The sequence below is a fragment of the Lepus europaeus genome, chromosome X (assembly GCF_033115175.1).
Source record: "Lepus europaeus isolate LE1 chromosome X, mLepTim1.pri, whole genome shotgun sequence".
NCBI classification, from domain to species: Eukaryota; Metazoa; Chordata; class Mammalia; order Lagomorpha; family Leporidae; genus Lepus; species Lepus europaeus.
In genome coordinates, this window is record NC_084850.1 from 55,861,816 (window position 1) to 55,888,364 (window position 26,549).

The 26,549-nt window shown below is 36.3% G+C and overlaps 1 protein-coding gene across 1 annotated transcript in view; it reads left to right on the plus strand.

Annotated features, from left to right (window-relative positions):
• Positions 1 to 516: 516 nt before the first annotated feature.
• HTR2C (5-hydroxytryptamine receptor 2C) overlaps positions 517 to 26,549 on the plus strand; it is a 208,246-nt gene continuing 182,213 nt past the window's right edge. The window contains exons 1-2 of the mRNA XM_062184107.1: positions 517 to 551; positions 6,514 to 6,827. Coding sequence (XP_062040091.1) covers positions 517 to 551; positions 6,514 to 6,827 — 349 coding nt within the window. The remainder of the gene's footprint in view (positions 552 to 6,513; positions 6,828 to 26,549) is intronic.

Below are 26,549 nucleotides of genomic sequence, written 5' to 3' on the forward strand. Positions count from 1 at the left end.
AATATATTCATTTAATGAAATTTCTTAAAATTTGTTTAGCTTTCCATACTATAAGATGAAGGCTTCTGATTTTAGAGATGCTACTTAATTATTAGATCACACACTATCTCTCAATGATTTGCAAATTAAGAAAGACATATTATTTATTTCTAAAAGTGTTAATTTGATGCTATGTGTACAATAATAGGGAAGAGTTAGTAGAAGTCTCATGTAAATAAAGCATTTGCAAGATATTTTAGGAAAACTGTTATAACTGAATATTGGTAAATAAGTTAATAATCTGCTGTGTTTGCCATTTTTATCACATGATATACATACCTACTTGTTTGCTAAATTAAATATTGACTGTTTTTATGACTAATTAAGTGCATTGAAGTTTAAGTGGTTGTTCCACAATTTATTTGGACTTTTAACTAATTTTCTTTATTTTTTTCTCTCCCCAGAAAGATGATATGGTGAATCTATTAATTTCTGCTTCTCAACTTTAAACTTTGGTCATTTAAGACTGAAGCAGTCATGGTGAACCTGAGGAATGGGGTGCATTCATTCCTGTAAGGATGTTATTACTTATTGGTATAACAAAAATAACTTTTTATTGCAGCTTGCTCACAGATGTTAAAAATGCTGCTATATGTCCACTCAGCTATATTTGCCTCAGTCTGCATAAATGACTCACCTTCCACAAGACTAGTGTTATGTGTATTTCCTATTCAAATATAATGAGTGGGTAAAATACAATGTTTTGTACTCATTACTCAAACAAGTAATGTGTTGACAATACTTTCAAGTCAAACGATCACAATGCTCATGGTTGCTTTATCTAAAGATAAAACTTGGAAAGGAGTTCTTTCCTGTATGAATTGAACAGTCAAGAGAATAAAATATCCTCATAAGTCTTGGTTTTATGAAGAATACTTGAGACTGAAAAAGAAAAGATCAGAAGTTAGGGTGTAGTGGTTGGGGAAGCGGAGCTAGACAAAGGAGTGACGCTTTCCCAGAAGCCTTGAACTAATGACACAGTAGTTGCAGTAAACAGAATGCAATTTAAAGGGATTAGGTGAATAAAGGACTAAAGTGTTAAGCAATTCATAATTTTATATAATCTGACTATATCTTTTTTAACATTGACTCACTATTAATTTATTTGATAGGCAGACAGAAAGTGAGAGAGAGGGAGAGAGAGAGAGAGAGAGAGAGAGAGAGAAAGAGAGCACACACCCATCTCCTGGTTCACTCTCCAAATGCTCAAAACAGCTGAGGCTGGGCTACGAGGTAAGAACTCAAGCCAGGTCTCCCACATGGGTGACAAGCACCCAATTACATGAACCATTAGCTGCTGCCTTCCAGAGCATACAATTAGCGAGTGACTGAAATTGAGAGAGAACTCAGGACTTGAACCCAGACACTCCAATATGGAATGCAGATGTCCCAAGAGATGTTATCAGCTATGCTGAATGCACAACCCGTATCTTCATTTTTACATAGTAACATGTTGGAGTAGCTTCTTCCAAATTTACTCTTTTTCTTTTTCTCCCAAATTTACTCTTTAAGGAATGAGGCATGGAAAAAGAGATCTGAAACTGGGTCACATCTGCTCACTGTAGTTGCAAAGCCCTGAATTTCCTTGCTCCTATATTGCGTCCTCAGTGATTCTTGTCAAAGTATTTTCATGCAGTGTCCATGTGCAGTACATCAACACTGGATCCTCTGCCGTATGCATTATGTAGTCCATCTTGGATATCATTGTAGTGATGATAATTTCAGGTATGCTTGATTCCAAGAGAACCAGAGCAGACCAATAGGGAAAGGAAAGGGTGAAAGATAGTAATAAAGAAGGGAAAAGAAGAGTCAGGTATGGGGAAATGAAAGGACAAATATCCCTACTACATGCGCCTGTGCCAACTCAGTGTACATCCCTTGGCCCATGTACCAAAATGTAAGCCTGTCTGAAAAGCTATCCAATTTCTCAGCTATGAAGTTAAAGAATTGGTGTACGATTTTTCCATTCTATTGAGATAAGCAAGTGGCCACTCATATTTTCTAATAAGGCCCATTGTCAGATGTCATATAAAAACTCAGTAGATTTAAAACATGTTCAGAATTCTAAATTATTTATTTATCTACTTACAATGTAAAATCATATTTTCATTAAAAATTTCATAGCATCGAGTTAATTATTTGCATTGTTCAAAGAAAAATTATAATCGTTTTGTACAGATTTTATGAGATTCCTTTGGGCTTAATAACAGTTAACATATGCTTTAACAGCAAGAACTAAATTATGCCTCTTTTGTAAAAGAGCTTTATATATTTCTCAGAACATATGAGTATTAAATATTGATTGAGTTTAATTATTACAAGCCAATTCCTGATTATAAAGCCAAGGAAAAATAGAATTGAACTACAATAAAAATCATAAAACCATGTGTGTAAGTGGTGCTCAATAAGAATTTATTAAACTGAATTTAATTGAAACCAGGAAACTGGAGTAAATATTCTTTCAGAATATATCCTGGTACCATTAGTTTATTTTGTAATTCACAATAGATTAGATTGTACAAGAGTCCTCAATAATTCAGTATTGGTTTCACAGATTCTTTAATAAAGATGAAAAATATTTCTGATTAATAAAGATAGGCAAGACAACTTCTTGAAGTGTTTTTCTACCACAGGATTATTAAATTCATAATTGGACAGAGGTTTTTCATGCATGTTTTTGTTATGTACAATTTCATTTTAAAGATTTTATTCATTTATTTGAGAGGTCAAGTTAGACAGAGAGAGGGAAAGACAGAGAGAGAGGTCTTCTTCCAACCTCTGGTTCACTTCCCAAATGGCCACAGTGGCTGGAGCTGGGCCAATCTGAAGCCAGGTGCCAGGAGTTTCTTCCGGGTCTCCCAAGCAGGTGCAGGGACCCAAGGACTTGGGCCATCTTCTACTGCTTTCCCAGGCCATAGCAGAGAGCTGGATCAAAAGTGGAGCAGCCGGGATATGAACCGGCACCTATGTGGGATGGCAGTGCCACAGGTGGAGGCTTAGTCTACTACATCACAGCACCGGCCCCCCCTGTTATGTACAATTTCATCCTGCACTTCTCTGCCATTTATGGAGACATAAGTAAGGATTTAGATGTTTTCACAATTTTATTAGAAAACTTGAAGTAGGACTGCAGAGTGTCCTAGGACTTTGTTCTCTAGGCTTGAGGATAAACATTTGTGGTTCTGTACCTGACAAATAAAGGCGCAGTTTGCTATTTCAGATGAAATATTCTGAGACTATTTCAGATGACTATTAGCTAATTTAAATCAGAATCCCCTCCCTTTTTTAGTGACAGTTGGACAAGTTTTCTATCAGTTAGCCCTGAAAAGATCTTGAATTTAAAATTGCTGTCTGAGACCAGCTCTGCATAGATAGGTTTTGTCTTTAAATAAAATCATGACTGACTGAAATTCTTGGCAAATTTTGCAATTCATTGATTGGGGTACAGAAACCATGAATATTTTGGTTAATTTTGAAGGCATAAGGAAGGTTAACTCCAACATTTACTGAGGGCCTACGATGACACAAATTCTCTTTTTAAGACTTTACATATCTTATATCATTTAATTTTCATAGCAAACCAAGTGATAAATCATACTTGTACAGAAGAGGAAGTTGATGCTCTGATAGAAGGTAATTGGCCAAAAATCATTGGCATTCACCTCATGCCAAATACAACACATAGAATAATAGAGTAATCAAAGTTGAAAGCACACAACTTGCTTCTATTTTTTGATCCTTTGTTTTAATCATTTCTGTTCATATTAATCGGAGATTATGATATACAGTTTTGAGTCATATATTGATTTTGCTTATTTTTGTGTCCCAGGAAAATAATACTTTTCAAAGAATTCATGGATTCCTCATTATTTGATAAAAATGACTATGTATGTCTCTGCTCTCCATGTTTCTTAGAATATCAGGTAGCTTTGACTAATGAGATAGTTATTTTAAACTAAATGTCCAAATTATTAGAGTTTTTATACATGATAAAAGTAAGACCATCAAAACAGCTTCATGATTTCTTCATTCTCTTCAAAGAGATAGAAGCATATATGAATAAGATATTAATGGAAACCAAGAGAAATAATTTTTAAATATTTTAGAAAATTATTATAATATTCAGACTTAAAATTAAATCATAACAATAATGTTTCAGATTAAGAGTTCTAATTTTGGTTAAGAAAATATGGTGCACATGTACATGTGCATGTTGTAATATTCTGGATATGATATGATTATAATAATGATATTATTGAGTCTACTATTATTAATTTCTCTGATAATTATAATGGGCAGTGAATCTATAGAATCGCAGTTATATTTTCCCTGACTAAAGACAATATTTTCAATTCAAAGAACAAGTGAGTGAAATAAGGAGATAAGAGCATTCCTACAGAGTACACCTAGACTTTGGATGTTATAATCTTGTTGTTCCATATCCCCAATTTCAGAAAGAATTGTCTTTCAATGGTTTTGCATAAAAACTATTAATCATATATTTTGTCAGCAGAGACAATTTTTTCCTCTACAAATAATATCAAGATTTAATAACTACTACATTTTGGAATGGCATCCTCATGTTGCTATTTATTATGCATTAAATAACTATTACTGCACATAGAAGAAATATAAAACAGCTATTTGCAAATCATAGTCCTCACTTTTAAGCAGGAAACATTGAGCATGCTTGTCTATCTTATCTGTTTTATTAAGGAAAACAAATGTGCTAGTTCTATTGAATACTTCAGAAACTTACGTTCTGAGAGAACATTTATGTACATGATTTGAATAAGTCTCATGTCGCTATCAGGGGAAATTAATTTGGAATCTGCAAAAGACAACCACATCCAACTCTCTTGCATTATTCATCCATCTGGTCCAAAATTCCTACTAGTAGGCTCTACCTCCATACCCTCATGAGAAATGTACATTTTAAAAGACTTAAGAGATTTAGTTTCCAATGCATGAAAGCTAACAAACCCATAGGTATTAATCATCATCACAAGTTATTATCTAGCCTACAAGGGCCCAGAAAGTATAGACAGAAGTGGAGAAAGTGGCAGGTAGAAAGACAGTTTCTAACAAACGTCATTAAGAAATTATTACTGTAGAAGACTACTATAAAGTCACTTTGGAAATGTGAGACGATAGGAAGAGTCCTAAAAAGAAGTGACTAAGTACTATTGTCAAAATCCGTTGTACCTCTCCCAAACAACTGCCTGAAGTTGGTCTGATGACAGCTATTCCTTCTTAGCTTTAGATCAAAAGAAGGTGGGGCCGGTGCAGTGGCACAGCAGGTAAAACTGTTGCCTGTGCACCAGCATTCCATATGGTGGTGGTTCGAGTCCTGGCTGCTCCATTTCTGATCCAGCTCCCTGTTGATGTGCCTGGGAAGGCAGCAGAGGGTGGACCAAGTCCTTGGGCCCCTGCACCCACGTGGGAGACCCAGATGAAGTTCCTGGCTCCTGGCTTTGGCCTGGCCCAGCCCCAGCTGATGCAGCCATTTGAGGAGAACCACAGAATGGAGGATCTCTCTCTCTCTCAGTCTCTGTTTCTCCTTCTCTCTCTGTAACTCTGCCTTTTGAATAAATAAATAAGTCTTTAAAAAAAAATAAGGCAAGTTCCTATTTATTTAAAAGGCAAAGAGAGTCACACAAAGAGGGAGAGACAGGTAGGAAGAAAGGAGAGCTCCCATTTGCTGGTTCATTATGCAAATGCCTGCATTAGGCCAAGCAAAAGGCTCTCCCATGTAGGTGACAGGAATCTAACCACTTCAGGCATTACCCCTGTCTCCTAGGTCTGCATTAGCAGGAAGCTGGAGTCAGGAGCTAGAGCCAGAATTGAACCCAGGCATTCCAATGTGAGACATAGGCATCTTAACCACTAGGCTGAACACCTGCCCTTAACTTCCAAATTTCTTAGCAGCGTACTGGATCCTGTAAGAAAATCTCCCTTCATTCTGTTGTGAGCTAAGGGGATATCTTAAAAAAATAAAAACCAATATCTTAAAAATAGAGAATAAATCATTACAACAAATCAGACAATACTGTGGTTCCAGATTGCAGCAAGTTTAAAGGCTTTGAAATCAGTAGGACCTGAATATAGATCCTGGCCCTACCACTTACTACTGTATTGGCTTGAAAAAGTTACTTAAGCTCTCTAAACTTCGTAGTCCTCTCAAGCGTAATGGCCATAAATCAATGCTGACCTCTTAGAGGTTGTTATATGAGATCAAATAAGATTATATACATGTATTTCAGTGAGCTAAGTACCTAACTCATAATAATCACTCAGTAAAAGTATTCTTTGGACAGGAAAGAAAAGATGCTGAGGTTTACTTAGGAAAGTAGAAATGATGATGGTGGTGATGATAATGATGGGGAAAATGTTTCGTGTAAGCAGTATTTACAGTTGTGTAAGCAATATAAAATATAGCTAATTGGTTCTTTTTTTTTTCTTTTTAATTTTCAGTGTGCACCTAATTGGCCTATTGGTTTGGCAATGTGATATTTCTGTAAGCCCAGTAGCTGCTCTAGTAACTGACATTTTCAATACCTCCGATGGTGGACGCTTTAAATTCCCAGACGGGGTACAAAACTGGCCAGCACTGTCAATCGTCATAATAATAATCATGACAATAGGTGGCAACATCCTCGTTATCATGGCAGTAAGCATGGAAAAGAAACTGCACAATGCCACCAATTACTTCTTAATGTCCCTAGCCATTGCTGATATGCTAGTGGGACTACTTGTCATGCCACTGTCTCTGCTTGCAATCCTTTATGGTGAGTACAAATCTATTGGTTTTGAATCATATTCTGTCATAAACTTGCGTCAGTATGGTGAACACTCATGAAGTTCATTATTTTACCTGAAGCATTTGGGAAAGGAAGAGGAAAGCAATTTGTGTGATAGAAGGAATTGGATGTGTGTTTCACATTTATTAGAGGAATCAGTAGCATATTCTGCAAAAAAGCAAAACAGACATTTTATAATATACTAAACTACATATGGATGTTCTGTTGCAAAGTGGCATTTGTAAATAATGGGTGTACAGAATGGGGCAGCGACAGAGCCCTCCTACCCCTGTGTTCTGGGCAGTACATGCACCTACCACCATCTCTTGTACAAAGAAGGAAAAGCTGGCTTCTCAACTTTAACAAACACATTTTAAGTAATCCTTTTAAATGTTGCCAGACTAAGTAGTTCCTGCAAAACTGGCACTCAATAATAGCTGAGGTTTTTTTGATGGGTTCCAGAATTCATGTTTTTACAAAGAGATAGCACACAAATTAATTATTAATTATGTAAGTGCAAGTTCATACCATTGCTATAAAAATGCAGGCACTGGAAGTTTTAATATAGTAGGGCACTTCAAAAAGTTTGTGAAAAAATTAAATTAAAAGATGCTTGTTTTGGTGTAAAAGATTTTTGAAATCCATGCACAGTTTTTTCATAATATACATTCCTATGTTCTTTTTGAAGACCCCCTTTTTCAGAGATTTTAATTTTCTTTGTATTTTCTACCATCTCTTTATCCTCTTTACTTTAACCAAAGTTTTGTTGCTAGCTAATATTTATGATGAACAATTGAACAATTACGCAGTTCCACTGAGTATCTCTTCTAGGAAGTTGAGAGGCCAGTTTGAATTTATTGCTGATGTGTTTTTCTCACAAAAGTGTAAAATAGACTTCCAGTTCCCTGGAGTATATGATACAATTAGGCTAGAAGGAAAAATATCGAAAAGGTACCTAATTCTCAAATCCTAAATCATATTAAAGCACATAGAAGATAATCTTTCACAAAACTTAAAAATTAATTAGCCTGTTCTAAATATACAGTAGCAATAAATTGTCTTAATAGGTATTTTATAAAATGTTCTCAGAAAATATTCTTTTCCTATCTTCATTGAGCTTCGATCTTACTTGCTCAGTGGGTATATTTCCACTTTATAGCTCCAAAATTAAATAAGAAAAGATTACCTGAACAAAATGAAACTGTGATTTAGATTTGTCCTTTGATGTCTTTTTTTTCTGCAGTTTTTCCTTAAAAAAATACATGGGTGGCCAAATAATGGCATTAGCATAAATCTAAAAATCCAGAACCATATTCCATGACTGCCCCTCCCCTCAATAAGTAATAAGAAGAAATAAACCTTCAAAATACCACCACCGAGTTCGGAGAACGTTCAAATTCCAATGTATTTGTATTGAGCTATCTATTATATTCCACCACATGCTGCTGTGTAAGAGAAGGGTAATCCTGGGGGGAAAGCTTCATGAAAGAGACAAATAGAAAGCTATTAGGAAGCCTAAGATTGATCTAATGTCACCACAACAAAGAAAGTCTGCAGTAAGTATGAAAACACTGAAGTTTTGCAAGAAGACCAGCCTTTAGGTAAGGACCTTAAAAGTGTGCATAGGACTCCAGAAAAGCAGTCTTGGAAAAACAATTCTTTGAAGGTAGAGAAGGATAAAGACAATGAGAGGTGATTTTGAAAAAAAAAATGCAGAGTGAAATGAAAGAAGCAAGAGGGATAAATATCATCTTACAATACAAAAAATATCAACTCATCACCTTTCTGCTACAGCCTCCCACTGTCCTCTAAAAGCCCCCCAGTAAAGAAATCACACTTTGTACATAAAGAGGGTGCACTTGAGCTTGGAATCTTGGAAACTATCCACAAACTGCCAGCCACAATCATTGAAATTCAGATGTAACCAGTCTTTTTTTTTTTTTTTAAGATGACAGTATGACTGAGTGAGGAAGACAGAGAGAGAGAGACCTTTCATCTGCTGGTTCACACCCCACAATGGCCACAAAAGCTAGAGCTGGGCCTGGCTGAAGCCTGGAGCCTGGATCTCCATTTTGGTCTCCCACATGCGTGGCGAGGGCCCAAGCACTTAGGCCATCTACTGCTGCTTTCCAGGCACATTAGCAAGGAGCTGGATTGGAAGGAGAACATTTGCTTAACCCACTATGTCACAATGCTGGCTCCCAATGTAACCAGTCTTTATGAATACCAAGCTACTAGAAAAATTTCAGAATATGAGAATCAAAACAAGGTATCTGGTGAAAATTCCTACAAACAAAGAATGTCAAATGCAAGAAAACTATAACAAAATATTTTGAATGAAATTAAATTGTCTTCAACCAAGTGCCTTGAAGCAGGAATCTAAAAATTAGGAATAGAAATAAACAAAAAACAAAAAATAAGACAATCTGAAGAAAAAGTTAATTGGACTAAAGACAAATAAAATAGAAGAAAAAGATAAAAATATATCAGGAATGAACATTGAATTAAAAGTTCCCCACAAATAATTCATTTGAAAATTTATTAAGGAGCACAGAAAAGCAGATTAATTACAAAGACAATGAAGATGAGGTAAATGAGTAGAAAGTATCAGAAACAGAGGGGTTGAAATGTCATATTAGCAAAAAAGAGCCTATATATTACCCTTGAGGTAGAAAAATAATGTAACAATTAATATTTAAAACTAAATATAAGAGTATTTTCTAGAAATAGGTCTAAATGTGTATGTTGGTAGGTTCAACCCAGTACTAGAAAATTGAGCTTGAACAAATTTGAATTGTATAGGAACATATAGGAATATATCTGAATAGATGATAAATGTAAATTTAAAAAATCTTGGGGCTGGTGCTGTTTGGTAGTAGGCTAAGCCTCTACCTGAGGCACCAGCTTCCCATATGGGTGCCAGTTCAAGTCCCAGCAGCTCCTCTTCTGATCCAGCTCTCTGCTAATGGCCTGGGAAAGCAGTGGAGGATGGCCCAAGTGCTTGCACCCATGTGGGATACCCGGGGGGAAGCTCCTGGTTCCTGGCTTAGGATTTGCCCAACTGCAGCCATTTGGGAAGTGAACCAGTGGATGAATGACCTTTCTCTCTGTCTCTCCCTTTCTCTGTCTGTAACTCTACCACTCAAATAAATAAATCAATCTTTTAAAATTCCTTAAGTATTCTAAGCAAAAAGCAGGACTAATTTACAACAAAAGAAAGAGTTAGGCCTTTCACATAATAAAAATAACAAAGCAAAGAGTGAAGTGATACTTTCAAAAAAACTCAACCATTTATAAGACAGTCTATAAAAGGAAAATGCATAAGAATAGAAAGCCGATCAATGGTTTCCAGGAACTGAAGGTGAAAAGATGATTACAAAAATGTATTTATATTGGTATGATAAAACTCCTCTGTATCTTGATTATGATGATGGTTATACAGAAATACATACAATACAACTAAAAATGGGAGAAGAAAAGGGAGGTGAAAGAGGAAGAGTAGAATAATATTACTGATTTTTCTATAAGTAAAAGATTAGAGTTAAATAATACCATAAAAGTGACCAATTAGATAGTAATATATTTAAGAACAACACATGGACCTAAGTTCATTAATGATGATATAAATACACAAACTTAACTCCTAGAACAAAATTACAAATCCTAAATAACAATAGAAATGTAATTAATAGAGGAGCCCAAACCAATCAACTAGAGAAAGAAACAGAAACAAATAATACAGACTGCATGTAATAGTACCATGATAGAATATGATAAAATTGAAATCACATACATCAGTAATGTAATAAACTTGAAACAAATTTTAAGTTTACTTTCATCTACTTGAAAGGCAGGCACACAAAGAAACAGAGAAAGAGAGAGAGAGAGAGAGAGAGAGAGAGAGAGAGAGAGAGAGATTCCATCTGACTTCTCAAATGCCACCATCAGCCAGGTAGGGCCAGACCAAGCCAGGAACCTGGAACTCCATCTTGGTCTCCCATGTGGATGGCAGATGCCCAAGCACTTGACCCATCATCTGCTGCCTCCTGAGTGTGTTTTAGCAGGAAGGTGTATTGGAATCAGAGTAGCCAGGATTTGAGCAGTCATTCCAATTGGAATTTTGATGTCCCAAGCAGTGGTTTAACCTCCTATGCCGCAATGCCTGCCCCAGCAATAAACTTTAATGAACTTAACACACAAATAAAAATAAAAGGTTTCTAATTTGAAAAACTTGCTGCATAAAAAATGAACAATTAAAAATACACTGGTTCATGATTAAAAATAAATACATAGGCCTAAGTGTAACAAGCAAATGGTAATGTTCTGGGTGAAACAGTGGTGAAGAAAGACACCCTTGGTTCTTTGTCTTGCATGGAAGAAGAGTTTCCAAGAGGATAACACAGAGAGAAAAGCAAAATTTATTTGAGTCCGAAACCTCCTGCCAAAGCAGCATGGAGGGAGGCTCCAAGACAGGCAGACCTGAAAAGCTGGTAGAAGTGGGGTTTTTTAAGCACAATTTTGGGGAAAAACTAACAGTCAACTAACAATCAGTTAGAAAACAGGGACAAAACACAAAAGCAAACATCAAAACATCAAAAAGCCGGATTCATAATCTTGTTTGCCCTGTCTAGCTTGCTCAAGATAAAAAAATAACTAAAAGCAGGAATTCCGATTTTGATATGTAAGTATAACTCAAGTGAAAAAAGCAGCATGAGTGAAAAGAAGGATGTTTATTAGTGATAAAAATCAAATCAATAACAAAGATACAGCAGTTAAGAATATCTATGCATCCAGTAACACAGCAGTAAGTTTTATAAAGCATAAACTATAAAATATGGAAGAATAATTGGAGATTGCAATAGCTGCTCAGTAAAATGATTAGACAAAAAGAAATAAGAAAGGTGGGAGTTTAACGCAGCTGTAGGGTTGCTGCATGGAATGTCCACATCCCGTATAAGACTGCTTGGGTTTGAGTCCCAACTGTGCTCTGTATTCCAGCTTCCTGCTAGTGTGTACCCTGGGAGGCAACAGATGATGGTTCAAGTACTTGAATTTCTGCCACCCACATGGGAGACATTGGATTAGGTTCCAGCTCTTGGCTTCAATCTGACCCAGCCACTGGCCATTGTGGGCCTTTGGGGAGTGAACCTTTCATTCAAATCAACCTTTCAAATCAACCAATCAATAGGAATATAGATCTTATGGATGTATATTGAGCTTATAACTTTATTATAATTTACCTAATTTTTAAGCATACAGGCAACACTCACAAGCATTAATCATATATTAAGTCACAAATAAAGTATTACAAATGTAGAAATATTACTAAAAGTACTTTCTGGTAACAATTCAATAATGCTAGAAAGTACTAACAACAAAAATTTTAAGACTGTCTAACCATTAAATATAATAATTTTTAAACAATTCTTGATAGAAAAAAAGAAATGCAAATGGAAATTTTAATCACAGAATTTCTCTTGAAATATGATAGCAAAAATACTGCATATCAAAATTGACAGTTTATACTCAATCCATTGGTCAGGGGAAATTAATATATCTAATTACATTCATTACTATAAAATTAAAGTTTGCAAATAGTTTAATTTCCAGTAAACAATCTTAGAAAAAAGTTAAAAAGTAAATCAAAGGAAATGACAAAGACAAAATAAAAACATAAAAGCTATATTTGGCAGAATAGAGAATAAAAGAAAAATACATGTAAATAAAAATCAAGTAATCCTCATTTTGTAGAAGATTTTTTTAATTGGAAAACCACAAGCTAATTTAAGCAAGGAAAAAAGCAAAAAGCATAAATATGCAAAATGTGACATGACAGGGGAAATAGCTATTGAAACAAAATTCTTAAAATCATGAGATTACTTTGTAGGTTTATATGCAAATCGATTGAAAATGTAAAATAGTAGGAAATTTGTCAAAGGCATCCAGGTTAACAAAATTATCCTGTTTAGAAATAGAGAGGAACAGACCAAGTTTTGTAGAAAAATATAGAAAGCTATGAAGGAAGCTACAACACACACAGAAAAAAACCAGACCCAAGTAGTTTTCCTGGGCAATTCTATAAAACCTTTAAATTCTAGATAGCCATAGTGCTCCACAAATTGTTTCAGAGCAGAGTAAACACAAAGGCAAACTTCCTAATTCTTATATGATATGAAGTGAGCATAACATTGATATGTAAACCAGGTAAAGATAAAGAAGTGAAACTACAGACCAAAAAAAAAAAAAAAGAAGAAAGAAAAAGAAACTGCAGATCAACCTTATTTATGACTATTAAATGCAAAAATACTTGACACAACATTACCAAATGGAAGCCAATGCCTCAACAGTTGAAAAAAGTTTAACTCAGAAGCAGAGAATAGAAGAGTGGTCGCCCCAGCTTTAGGTTTTGTGCATTAGGGGGAGGGATGTTAGATATTGGTCAAAGAGTAAAAATTTTAGTTAGATGTGAGGAATGAATGCTGGAGACCTATTGTACAGCATGGTGAATATAGCTGATAATAATGTGTTGTATGCTTGAAATTGCAAGAAGAGTAGATCATAAATGTTTTCAATACAAAAATGTTAGGTATGTGAGGTGATTGATATTTATTGACTTGATTTCATCATTTCCCAATATAGACATATACCATAAATATATAGAAAATTTATTTGTTGATTGTTCCAATATAAAGCTGAAGAGAAATGAATCAAAAGCCACATTAAAAATGTAATACACTATGACCAATGGGATGGCCACAGTATTATTCCAGTAAAACTATATTGACTCAATATTAATAAATCCTTTAATAAAATATATTAATATATGACATAAACATTATTAGTAACTGATTTTAGTTTTTTTTAATTTATTTTTTTAACTTTTATTTAATGAATATAAATTTCCAGTGTACAGCTTATGGATTACAATGGCTTCCCCCCTCCCATAACTTCCCTCCCACCCGCAACCCTCCCCTTTCCCGCTCCCTCTCCCCTTCCATTTGCATCAAGATTCATTTTCAATTCTCTTTATATACAGAAGATCAATTAAGTATAAAGATTCCAACAGTTTGCACCCACACAGAAACACAAAGTAAAACATACTGTTGGAGTACTAGTTATAGCATTAAATCACAATGTACAGCACATTAAGGACAGAGATCCCACATGAGGAGCAAGTGCACAGTGGATCCTGTTGTTGACCCAACAAATTGACACTCTAGTTTATGGCGCCAGTAACCATCCTAGGCTGTCGTCATGAGTTACCAAGGCTATGGAAGCCTTCCAAGTTTGCCGACTCTGATCATATTTAGACAAGGTCATAAAAGACAGAGTGAGGATAGTAACCAATGATCCTAAGAGTGGCATTTACCAGGTTTGAACAATTATACAGCATTAAGTGGGGAAGAGGACCATCAGTACACACAGGTTGGGAGGAGAGCCATTGGTGGTAGAGTAGAGGTTATGATTACAAAGGAATGAAGCCCAAGTGCACTAGACAGGGCCTAGAACAAAGGACAGAGTCATTATTAGAGGAGCTAAGAAAGGTGCTGCCTAAGCTACAAGTAATTTTTCTGATTGAGAGGCAAATAGAACCTGATAGAAGGGGCTTGATAATAATCTGGTGGTCTTTAGGCCTTGTAAATTCAGAGGCCCAGACCTATCTATCTCTTCACATGGGGTATATCCTAAGGGAGGTGTGAACCTCCTAGGGGAAGGCACTCTGTTGACTTTCATTACTTGGCTGGGCTGGGAGGAGAGCTGGCCAGGTAAAGGCAGGGGGCATCTCTAACAAGAAATTTACAGTTCTGCCTGCAATGTTGCTGACCCTACTTGACCATCCCCTCAGCTGCAGTGGTCACTTTGGAAGTTGGGCTGAGTGAAGGGCTTTTCAGCTTAGAGCCAATAAGATCTGTGGCTCTGACCTGGGCATCCTTCGACTCCAGGGCAGGTCCATTTCCAGTGATCCAACTCTTGGCAGAGCTGCCAGGGCTCTTCACAAGCTGACTTCTGCTGAAACCCAGGCTTACCACATTGAAAGCCACTGCAGTGGACTGGCCTGTTGGGTCTCCTTGAGGGCAGATCACTGTACAGATGAGCCATTAATAGGCCTGCCACCCATTGCTTCTGATGCCGAGCTTTCTCTTCCTCCTGGTTTGTGTTAAAGCAGGCCAGAGGATGCAAGTCAAGGGAGTGCCCAAGTCCCATCTCTAATCTTCGGTGGCCTGAACTACAAGTCTATAGTCACAGGCATGTTCTGTAGGTAGTTTTTCTAAGGTAGACAATGCCCATGAGGAAAATTATATTCTCGCTTTAAAATTTTCTCTCCCTTTGGTCTGAAAGGGAGGTTTCTTCTACTTACTGTATACTTCGCTGATGGCGAAGTGAATCTAGCTATGAGATTATTCTTTAAGTTCTTATTTTGGCTGTGCTATTACAGAAAATGTTAGCCATCTCTTTTATAAGGTCTAAAGATTAAATTGTGCATCCTACAGATTCCTTCATAATAGAATTAGTTTCCTACCTTGAAGAGAATAGAGAAATGAAAGAACAAGTTGGGCTTAGAATAGAGAAATGAGGGAGCAAGTCCTAGATCGATTGCTGACAATAGCAATATCACATGAATACTTAGCAAACAGTTTCAACCATTAGATAACAACTTAAGAAAACATTTACCAGAAGGTCCAATGCCTTCTATAAATTTTAAGAATCATGTATTTGAAAACACCTCTTAAATATCTAACATGGTGTAGTTTGTTTAGCCAGTAAACTTAAGCACAACCATCTAAAATGTTTTTAGTTTCTTTCTACCAACACGTTTAAAACATATGATACACAGATTCAGGTCACACAAATTAAAATGTATCTTTGATTGATTTTAGCAGCTTAAATTTATGGACAATCTTATCTTTTTTTTTTTTTTTTTTTTTTTTTTTTTTTTTGACAGGCAGAGTGGACAGTGAGAGAGAGAGAGACAGAGAGAAAGGTCTTCCTTTGCCGTTGGTTCACCCTCTAATGGCCGCCGCGGTAGCGCGCTGCGGCCGGCGCACCGCGCTGATCCGATGGCAGGAGCCAGGTGCTTATCCTGGTCTCCCATGGGGTGCAGGGCCCAAACACTTGGGCCATCCTCCACTGCACTCCCTGGCCACAGCAGAGAGCTGGCCTGGAAGAGGGGCAACCGGGATAGAATCCGGCTCCCCGACCGGGACTAGAACCCGGTGTGCCGGCGCCGCAAGGCGGAGGATTAGCCTGTTGAGCCACGGCGCCGGCGACAATCTTATCTATAAGCCATTTAAAATAAAACTCTTAATAAAATTTCCCCATGTGGACATACAATATGTACACACATGTAACATAGCATAATAGACCAATATAGCAATTTTAATAATAGCTTTTTAAAATCTTTAACTCTTTTTGTAGATTGCCAATTGATTTAAATTGCTTTTTGTTTTTAGTAACCTCAGTTAACCATACTTTCTCTCAGTTGGTACTCTTAATACATTATTGGCTTCATCTGTTTACAGAGCCATCCCAAAGTACTGAATACAATAGAAGTGGCTGGGAAAAAGTCCATAGGAACCTATAGGAGGACAGCTAAACACAGAACCAACAATGCTTTAGTTTTATGAGCAGCACATCATATATAACTGTGGATGACAAAAGACTTTAAGTCGCCATGTTTAAAATGATAAACTCATCAACCAACAAGAGGCACTTGCTTCCTTCACAGTATTTTTGAAAGCACCTGTAGGATTTTACAAGTATTTAACCCTTTAGGCCTCTGGGGCTTTCTCATTAAGATAACTATCATGTCTAGTAACACAAGATCATTAGACTTTTTAATTCTCAAACATTTGTATTAATAGCGTTTTCCATTATAGAAACTTAAAGTCTGGTACCACATCACATCTTGACAGTACTTCTAATATAATCCAAATAGCCTGATTAGTTGGTGTCTCTATAAGATGAGCGACATAGGTCCTTCGATTTTTTCAGTTGGGCCCAAACTGGAAAAACCAAAGTCCAGGATTTACTGGAAATTTTAGAGACCAGATTGTTTGAAACTTTGATTTTTTGAATGCCTGTCAAGAATGCCAAGAAGACTCAAAATCCAAATTATCTGGTTGAAATAAGATTCCTTAAAATCACGACATAACATAGACCAAATTTGATCATTGTTACAAGGTGATTATTCAAAGCTTTGAAAATAAGCACATATTTAAATAACCCATAGCTCTTAATAAAAATTCAGCTGTTTTTGAACAATTAGAATTTAACAGACATCAAGAGAACATAATAGATTACTTTAACACATTGCTTTAACAGAGCATCAGAGTTTAATTCTATGTCAAAGAGAAATTGAGCTTCCTGTGATCTTTTGCTGTGAGGTTTCCTTCCTTTACCTTCTTTCATATTGGTGACCATGTTTCTGTGTTTCTGTGTGTAACACATCTTTAAGCATCTTTTGCAGGGCAGGATGAGTGGCAACAAATTCTTTCAGTTTCTGCTTGCTATGAAAAGTCTTAATTTCACCTTCATTCACAAATGAGAGCTTTGCAGGATATAGTATTCTGGGCTGGCAGTTTTTCTCTCTTAGTACCTGGGCTATGTCTCGCCATTCCCTTCTAGCTTGTAGGGTTTCTGATGAGAAGTCTGCTGTGAGTCTAATTGGAGATCCTCTAAGAGTGATCTGACGTTTCTCTCTTGCACCTTTTAGAATCTTTTCTTTATGTTTCACTGTGGTGAGTTTGATTACAACATGTCGTGGTGAGGATCTCTTTTGGTCATGTTTATTAGGGGTTCTATAAGCTTCCTGTACTAAGATGCCTCTGTCCTTCTCCAAACCTGGCAAATTTTCTGCTAGTATGTCACTGAAAATGCCTTCTAATCCTTTCTCTCTCGCCATACCTTCAGGAACTCCTAGAACCCGAATGTTGGGTTTTTTAATAGTATCCTGTAGATTCCCGACAATATTTTTTAGATTTCTAATTTCCTCTTCTTTTCTTTGGTTTGCCTGTTTCCTTTCCTGTTCTCTGTCTTCTAAGTCTGATATTCTCTCTTCTGCTTTGCCCATTCTGTTTTTAAGGCTCTCTAATGTGTTTGTCATTTGATCTATTGAATTCTTCATTTCATTATGATTTCTCATCACTATCAGAGTTTCTTGTTCCACTAGTTGTTTCATTTCATTTTGATTCCTCCTTAATATTTCACTTTCACGAGAGAGATTTTCTATCTTGTCCATTAAGGATTTCTGTAGTTCAAGAATTTGTTTTTGAGAACTTCTTAATGTTCTTATCAATTTTTTGAGATCTGCTTCTTGCATTTCTTCAATCTCTTCATCTTCATAATCTTGAATTGGGGTGTCTTTTTCATTTGTGGGCGTCATAGTGTCTTCCTTGTTCTTGTTACCTTGGTTTTTGCGTTTGTTGTTTGGCATGTTGGAGATATTTGGTTTCTTCACTGTGGTGTTTTTCCTTGTTACACTATGGCTCTATATTAAGTGGACTGTCTGCTTTTGGTGGAGCCTTAGAGGCTTGAGATGAGTGTGGACTGAGAGCTGTGTTTGGTTCCTCAGGGTTGAGGGTGTGTCAAAGATGACACTCCCAGGTTAGGTGTGGTAAATCTCTCTTTCTTTTTTGGATTCAAAAGGGAAGTAATTCCGCACAGCTGAACGTAATTGGAGGTAGTTAGCAGGCAAATGATATACCCACAGGAGCCAGAGATTGGAAGCTCTTTCCCAATGACCACACAGGGAATCTGTGCTGTCCTCAGTGTGGGCTCCAATTCTCCTGCAGTCTCCCACTGGGTTGCCAAGTTAGATGCTAATCTCCTGTTATTTCACCCCTCCCCCCAGAGTCAGGTTTTTCTGCTAGGCTCAGGGCCGGTGCAGACCTGAGGTCGCCCTGCTTATGACGTATGTCCAAAATGGCGCCTGCTCTGTCTTGCTCGCCTTTGAGAGGTGAGTGGAGAGAGAGAAACTTGTGTCCGTATCGGTCACTTTTTTTATTTTTTTCCTCTCTCTCTTCTAGTTAGCCTGGTGAATTTTTCCCCATGGAGTTTCAAGCCTCATTCCGTCTAGCCTCCTCTTTCTGCTTGCCCACTGGTGTCTCGGGCTATGGAGGTCCGGCTCACCTCGCGTTCCAGTGCTGTTGTGTTGATTCTGCCGCTGGTGTCCCGAACTTGGGCTCCCACGCTCTCCACACAGGTCCACTGTGAATCACTAGTTCCAAAAGAGTTTCCTCTGCTGTTTCATCCCCTACTCTTCCTTGACCCTGCAGTATCTCCACTTATATTAAACTGTCTCTCCCCTGGACTAATAGTGTGCGCCCTGCCTATTCCGCCATCTTGCCGCTCTCCTGATTTTAGTTTTAAAACTAAAATATTATAACAATATTGGTGCAATTATAATATGTTGACTGAAAAATTCTTTGTCAAAATTCACAGCTACTCTGATAAATATTATGCAAGAAAATAGAGGTTGGGAGTACTTTTCTGCTAAGATAAAATATAGATAACTTAGTTATACAGCTCGCATCTTAATGATCAAACACTAAAGGCATTTGTACTAAGACCAGGGAAAAGATATCCATGCCTGTTACTTCATTTACATTTAACACTGGAGTGTAGATATTTATCAATGCTGTTAGCTGCAAATAACGAGGTTAAAAAAAACTGAAAAAGAAAAACTATCTTTTTTACAGTATATATTAAGCTCATTAAAAGCATAAGGATAAAACTGCTAAAAGTAAGATGTTCAATGAAATAACAAGTACAACGTTATTATGCAAAAATAAACAGCATTAAAATCCAAAAATAGCAAATTGGAGAAAATCCCATTTAAAATAGCAAGAAGAGATTATACTAGGAAGAAATGTGTAAAACTCATAGGAAGAAAATATTAAAACAGCTATTGGAGAGACATAGTGAAATATTGACATATTTGACATAATATAATAATGATAATAAAAAATAACACATGGTAAATATATGACATATATATAAAATATGACATCAATACAGCAAATCTGTCTATGTGGGGATATAGACATTCTCATATCAAACAATAGTTAACTTGAATCATAGTATTTAAAAAAACATATATCTTACAAAAAAATCTTCAGAGATGGTTTCACTAACAAATTCCACCAAATATTTTTAGCATGAAAAATAAGAATTCTACACAATATTTCCCATAAAACAGAAGCAAAAGGAATATATTCCCCATCATGTTATGAGGTCAGGATTACCCTGATAATAAAACCAGAGGGGCTGGTGGTGGGGTGTAGTAGGTTAACCCTCTGCTGGTGGCGCAGACATCCCATGTGAGTGCTGGTTTGAGTCCTGGCTGCTCCACTTCCAAGGCAGCTCTCTGCTATGGCCTGGGAAAGCAATGGAAGCTGGCCCAGGTCCTTGGGCCCCTGTACTCGCATGGGAGACCTGGAAGAAGCTCCTGGCTACCGGCTTCAGATCAGCACAGCTCCAGCCATTTCGGCCATTTGGGAAGTGAACTATCAGACGGAAGACATCTCTCTCTCTCTTCCTCTCTCTCTCTGTAACTCTGCCTCTCAAATAGATAAATAATTCTTTTAAAAAAAGAGACATCATATTCAATAAAATTAGAGATCAATTGCTTTTTATCATAGATACAAAAATTCACAAGAAAATATTGGTAAGTATATATAGATATATATAAAAAGAATAATAGATTCTGAAATAGCTTGTCCAGCACTCAAAAATCAATGTCATCCTTCATCTCAATGGACTGAAGAAAACAATCCTAATTATAGATTGGTTGATACAAAAAAGACATATCTCAAAAATCAATATCCATTCAACATACATTCAGAAAACTAGGAATACAAGAGAAATTCCTCAATCTAATGAAAGAGGTCTCCAAATATCTTTATGCTGATGTCATATATTATGGTGAAAGAGTCAACGATTTCACCTGGCGTTCAGAAATAAGATTAGGATGTCCACTCTGACCACTTCTATTTAACATTATACTGTAAGTACCATGAAGTCAAATAAGATAAAAGAAAAATAATGAAACACTGAATGGAAACAAAATTGTTTATATTGAAAGATTACAAATTTGTCTACATAGAAAACCCTAAGGGATCTACAAAGAAGCTCCTAGATATAAATAGCAGGTTGTTTCTAGAATGACTGTCAATGATCCCTGCCTACTGGGATTTACTCTCTTGTACAATCCATTCCCTTTGTTGTACACCGACCTAGTGACTTGCTTTTAAAGAGAACACAGCAAGTGGTTGAAGGTCACTTCTGAGATTAGGTTATAAAAATGGTGACTTCCGCCTTGCTTGCATTCTCTCTTCCTGGCACTTCCTTTTACCCATTGGCTTGCTTGCTGTGATGAAGGAAGCTGCCATGTTATAAGGTGTCCTAAAAAAAGAGGCCTATAGGGTAAAGAACTGAAGGAAGCCTCTAACCAACACCCAGTGAAAAACTGAGGTCTTCAAATGAAATCTAACAAATTATATCAATCATTTGAGTAAGCATGCAAGTGGATCTTTCTCCCTTGGAGCTCTGGGGTGGCTGAAACCTGGATGACAACTTGATGGCAGTCTGTGACAAACATGAAGAAGTTGATATGCTATGACCAGATTCCTGGTCAACAGAAACTGAGATAATGTATATTTTATTTTTTATTTTCATTTTCATTTATTTGAAAGGCTATGGATATGTGTGTGTGGGGTGGGGAGCTTACATCTACTGGTTCGCTTCCCAAACACTGCAATAGGCCAAAGCCAGTAACCAGGAACTCCATACGGGTCTCCCAAGTGGGTGGCAAGGACCCAAGTACTTGAGACACCACCTGCTGCCTTCCAGGGTGCAAATTAGCAGGAAGCTGAATAAAAAAGCAGGGAAGGACTTGAATGCAGCACTCCAATATGGGATGCAGGCATCCCAAGCAGAGGCTTAGCCACTTCAACCTCCTACCTAATGTATGATTTTAAAGCCAAATAGCTTTGGAAATAATTTGATATGTTCTGAATTATAACAACTAAAATGTGAGTTTAGCAAGTTCTGAAGATGCAAAGCTGATATGCATAAATAAACTGTGTTTCTATATACTAGCATTGAAAATTGAAAATCAAAATGTAAAAAAGCCACATGGTAGCATAACCAAAAAAACTCATGAAATTCCCAGGTGTAAATTTACCAAAATGTGTGCAGAAATTGCTGAAAACTTCAAAACACTGATGAAATAATGAAGATCCAAATAAACAGATACACCCTGTTTATGGGTTGGAAGGATTAACATTCTTAAGATGTCACTTCTCCCTTGAATGACCAGTAGATTCAACACAGTTCTAGTGAAAATCCCACAGAGTGATCAGTGGTATGGAACAGCAGGTTAATCTGCGACTGTGACACCAGCATCCCCTACTATAGTGCCTCTTCAAGTCCCAGCTGCTCTGCTTCTGATCCGGCTTCCTGCTAATGCACTTGAGAAGATGGCCCAAGTGCTTGGTTCCCTGCCACCCACATAGGAGACCTGAATGGACTCCCAGGCTCCTTACTTTGGCCTGGCCCAACCCTGGCTGGTATGGCCATTTGGGAAGTGAACCAGTGATTGGAAGATCTTTTTCTTTCTGACTCTTCCTCTCTCTCTTACTCTGCCTTTCAAATAAATAAATAAATACATTTTTGTTGTTGTGTAAAACTCAACAAGCTAATTCTAAAATGTATATGGAAAGGCAAAGGACCTAGAATAATCAAAACAATTTTGAAAAACAGTAAAACTGGACAACTCATAATATTTGACTTGAGAGCTTACTATCAAGCTACAGTACTTACAGGGGGCAGTATTGTTTTAGAAGGATAAACACCTATATGAATAGATTAGAACTGAAGATTCAGAAATCAACAAATATGATTGATTTAATCTTTGACAAAGCTTCAAAGGCATTTCACTGGAGGAAGAAGAGTCTTTTTTAACATTGTTACAAATATTGGACACCCACATACAAAAAAAAGGACTCATTCCATATTTCACACTTTGAATAAAGTTAACTCTAAATTGAATATAGAGTAAACGTGACATTCAAAATCATTAAACTTCCAGAAGAAAACATAAGAGAAAAATCTTTATGATATAGACTTAGGTCAAGAATCCTTATCTATGATGTAAAAAACCATGAGCCATAAAACAAATGCATAAAATGAACTTCATCAAACTTTAAAATGTTTGCTCTTTGGATGAAACCATTGAGTGAATGGAATGGATGCCACAGGCTGGTAGAGAATATTCAATAATATTACATAGAGTTAAGGATTTGTATGCAAAATAAATGAAGAACTCACAAAGCTGAAAAATAAGAAAAACAAAGTTAATGAAACATTAACACAAGCTCTGGACAGTTCCCCAATGAGCATATGTAAATATGAAATAAACATAAAAATTTCAAAAGAAAGTATTTTAAATAATTAGCCCAAAGGATAGCAAATCATGTTTCCCTTATGAAAAAAATCATTGCTGGCCCTAAATTTATTTGTATAATAAATAGGATGCAACCTTAAGTTACCTGCTTACTATTACATAATACTTCATTAATGTATGTTTTCATCCTTGGAGCTATTGTTTATAGGTTATAGCTATATTACAAATATGTAACCATGCAACCTCCATATAGCTAACATACTTTAAGTTTGAAGTTGGATAAGCATGAAGATTTGAATTTTTAAAACTTCTTATTGGTTTAGGATGCCAGATCATATCTATTTCCCTTGTGGCAGCTTGACATGTTTTTTTCTGAGTTCATACAGCTATGTTAAATTCATTTCCTTCAAGAAATGGCAGACTTAAATGAAACCTTCAGTAGCAGTGAAATGTGAATTATCATTGTACAGCATCAGTGCGTTTTAAGTTATGATGAACTCTTAAAGAAAAAATGATGAACAATTTTGCATCTCCTGAATGCTCCTTGAAAGCACTGAGTGTGCAATATTTACCATGTCACTATTCAAGCCATTTCTCACTATTCAAGACATTTCTTCTTTTGTAGCATTCTTTTCCCATTTTGTTGTCCTCTCATTCTATGTGTATTTGAAGCATCATGTTTAATCTGTCCTGTTTTTCATCAGTTTAAAGACACCAGAATATATATACAATATCTATGTAGATTAATCAGTTACCTCTTGGTAGTAGTTGCTTTGATTGTACATTGTCTTTATACTTGTAAAGTCATGGTTTTTTACAATTCTTTGAATATATTTTTCAGGCTCTTGATCCCACTGGTTTAAAATTCCCATTGAAATCTCTGCCTTTGACTGTAGCTACTCTAGGCACAACAGTTGTGGTAGAGAGCAAACTGAAAGTTCTTTCCAGTTTAATTTTGCAGTCAGAGTTATGTATGTCAATTGAGACATCTATGATTCTGGCTATTGTTTCTATTGTTAACCATCATTCCTGCCTTGATTAGATCATGAACAAGATGAATTTTTTTCTTGTAAATGGATAGGGATGGCCTGCTGCTATAGGCTTCATTTTCAACATTGTCTCACCTCTCCTCAAAACAAGTTATCCATTTGTAAACTGCTGCACTTTTAAAAACAGAAGGTTTTTTAAAATTTATTTGAAAGAGTTACAGAGAGAGGAGAAGAGGCAAAAAGAGATATTATCTATCAGCTGGTTAACTCCCCCAAAGGGCTGAAGCCAGAAGCCAGGAGCTTCTTCAGGGTCTCCCACGTGGGTGAAGGGGGCTAAGCACTTGAGTCATCTGCTGCTGCTTTCCCAGGTGCATTAACAAGGAGCTGGATCAGAAGTAAAGCAGTCGGGTCTTGAACCGGCACCTGTATGGGATGCTGACATTGCAGGCAGAGGCTTAACATGCTCCCACTATGCCAGCCCCCCCTCCTTTTTAAGGTATTGTCCCTATAAACTTTTCATTAAGCATCAATAAGTTCACCATTTTTACACCCAATCTTTCAGCATGAATTTAATGTTTATTCTTGCTTCAATTTTAGCAGAATTCATGTTGCTCTGATAGGGGCTTTTTACAAACTGTTGTTGTATCCTTAGTGCTTCAAACTAGTTCTTGTGCAGACATGTAAGAAGTTAGTACAAGTTTATCTTGGTTCAGAGCAAAAATACCTTGACATCCATGCATAATTTTTTTTACTAATATATATTTTCAAGAATAATCCATTTTAAATCTGGTAGCTACAATACCTGTGGAAGTTTTAAAAGGTTTGGGTGTGACCAAAATATAGGATTATTTGTGTACAAAGTAAATTAATCAACTGTTAAAGTATAATAGAATTTTGAGATATTGAGAAGTAGAAATGAAGAACACTAAAACTGTTGACTAGTAATTTTGAAAAGCTCCACACTATAGCCACCATATTTCATCTTTATGTTTATTATAAATATCATTAATTAAAAATTATTTTCCCAGAGAGTGCTCAGCATTCTTTGAATATACTAAGTCAATTAATCCTCACATAATAATCCCTATTATCTATTTTTTCACATTTTAAATATGAACAAAAAATATTTAGAGATGTTAAATAATGTTCTTAAGTCTTCAGAATTTTTCAATGGCAAAACGGATTATTAAGTGTAGGCCTACCAAACTCTTTATTCTTTTTTATTTTTCAGATTTATTTATTTATTTTTAATGCAGAATTACAGAGTGAGAGGGAGAGAGAGAGATAGAGATCTTCCATCTGTTGGTTCACTATCTAAATGGCTGCAACTGCCGGAGCAGGGCCAGGCCAAAGATAATAGCCTGGAATTTCACGTGAGTGGCAGGGGCACAAGTACTTGGGCCTTCTTCTGCGCTTTCCCTGGAGCACTTTTAGGGATCTGGATTGGAAGTGAAGCAGCCAGAACTCAAACCAGCATCCACCAGAGATGCTAACATCACAGGTGGCAGCTTAACTGCTACACCACATCATCAGCCCCAAAGGCCTTGTTCTTAAATCATTGCTTCATGTCATATGTCACTTAAAGGACTTCTTTAGAGACTACTATATTTAAAAAAAGAAATCACTAAATTAGTCACTTCCCCTCCTACAAAATTTCTAATCTATATGTGTGTGTGAATCCATATATATATATATATATATATATATATATATGAATTTCCTTTGTCATTTATTTATCCCATTAAGATGGAATATATGCTTATATATTCCTCATTTTATAATTTACTTTTCATTTCTTTTAAAAAATTTTTTGAACTGTAACTCCCTTTTGTTAGAGATTATGTCTTTTAATAAAAGATATACTCAAACCAAGGCTCCAGAAGTATATTTGGGAAAGAAGGTTTGTGAGTAGATCCAGAAAGTATAGATCCTTTCTTGTATTTCCCACTGTCATCCTTGGGGATGTTCAGGGATTCCATCAAAAGTCATTCGGTAGAGTCCAAAGTTTTCCTAATTGTTCTGGAAACATATTTAGTTCGTGAAAATAAACGTGATAAGAATTTCCCTGACTTCATTGATTTGGTCGACAGGTGGCAGACTTCAGTCTTCTCACATGCATTAAATATCTCTAATGTGTGTGTGCCTAGAATGCATTCTCAAAATGAAAAAATTTTCTTATTTGTATAAAGGTAGTACCACATTCCCGCTTAAATCATATTTAGACCCTAGGATATTGACACTTATTTTTCACCTAAAGCATGGACTAGTTATCATTTGGTTGACTTCTGCCTGCAGCTGAATTCTGTTTTGGCTTAG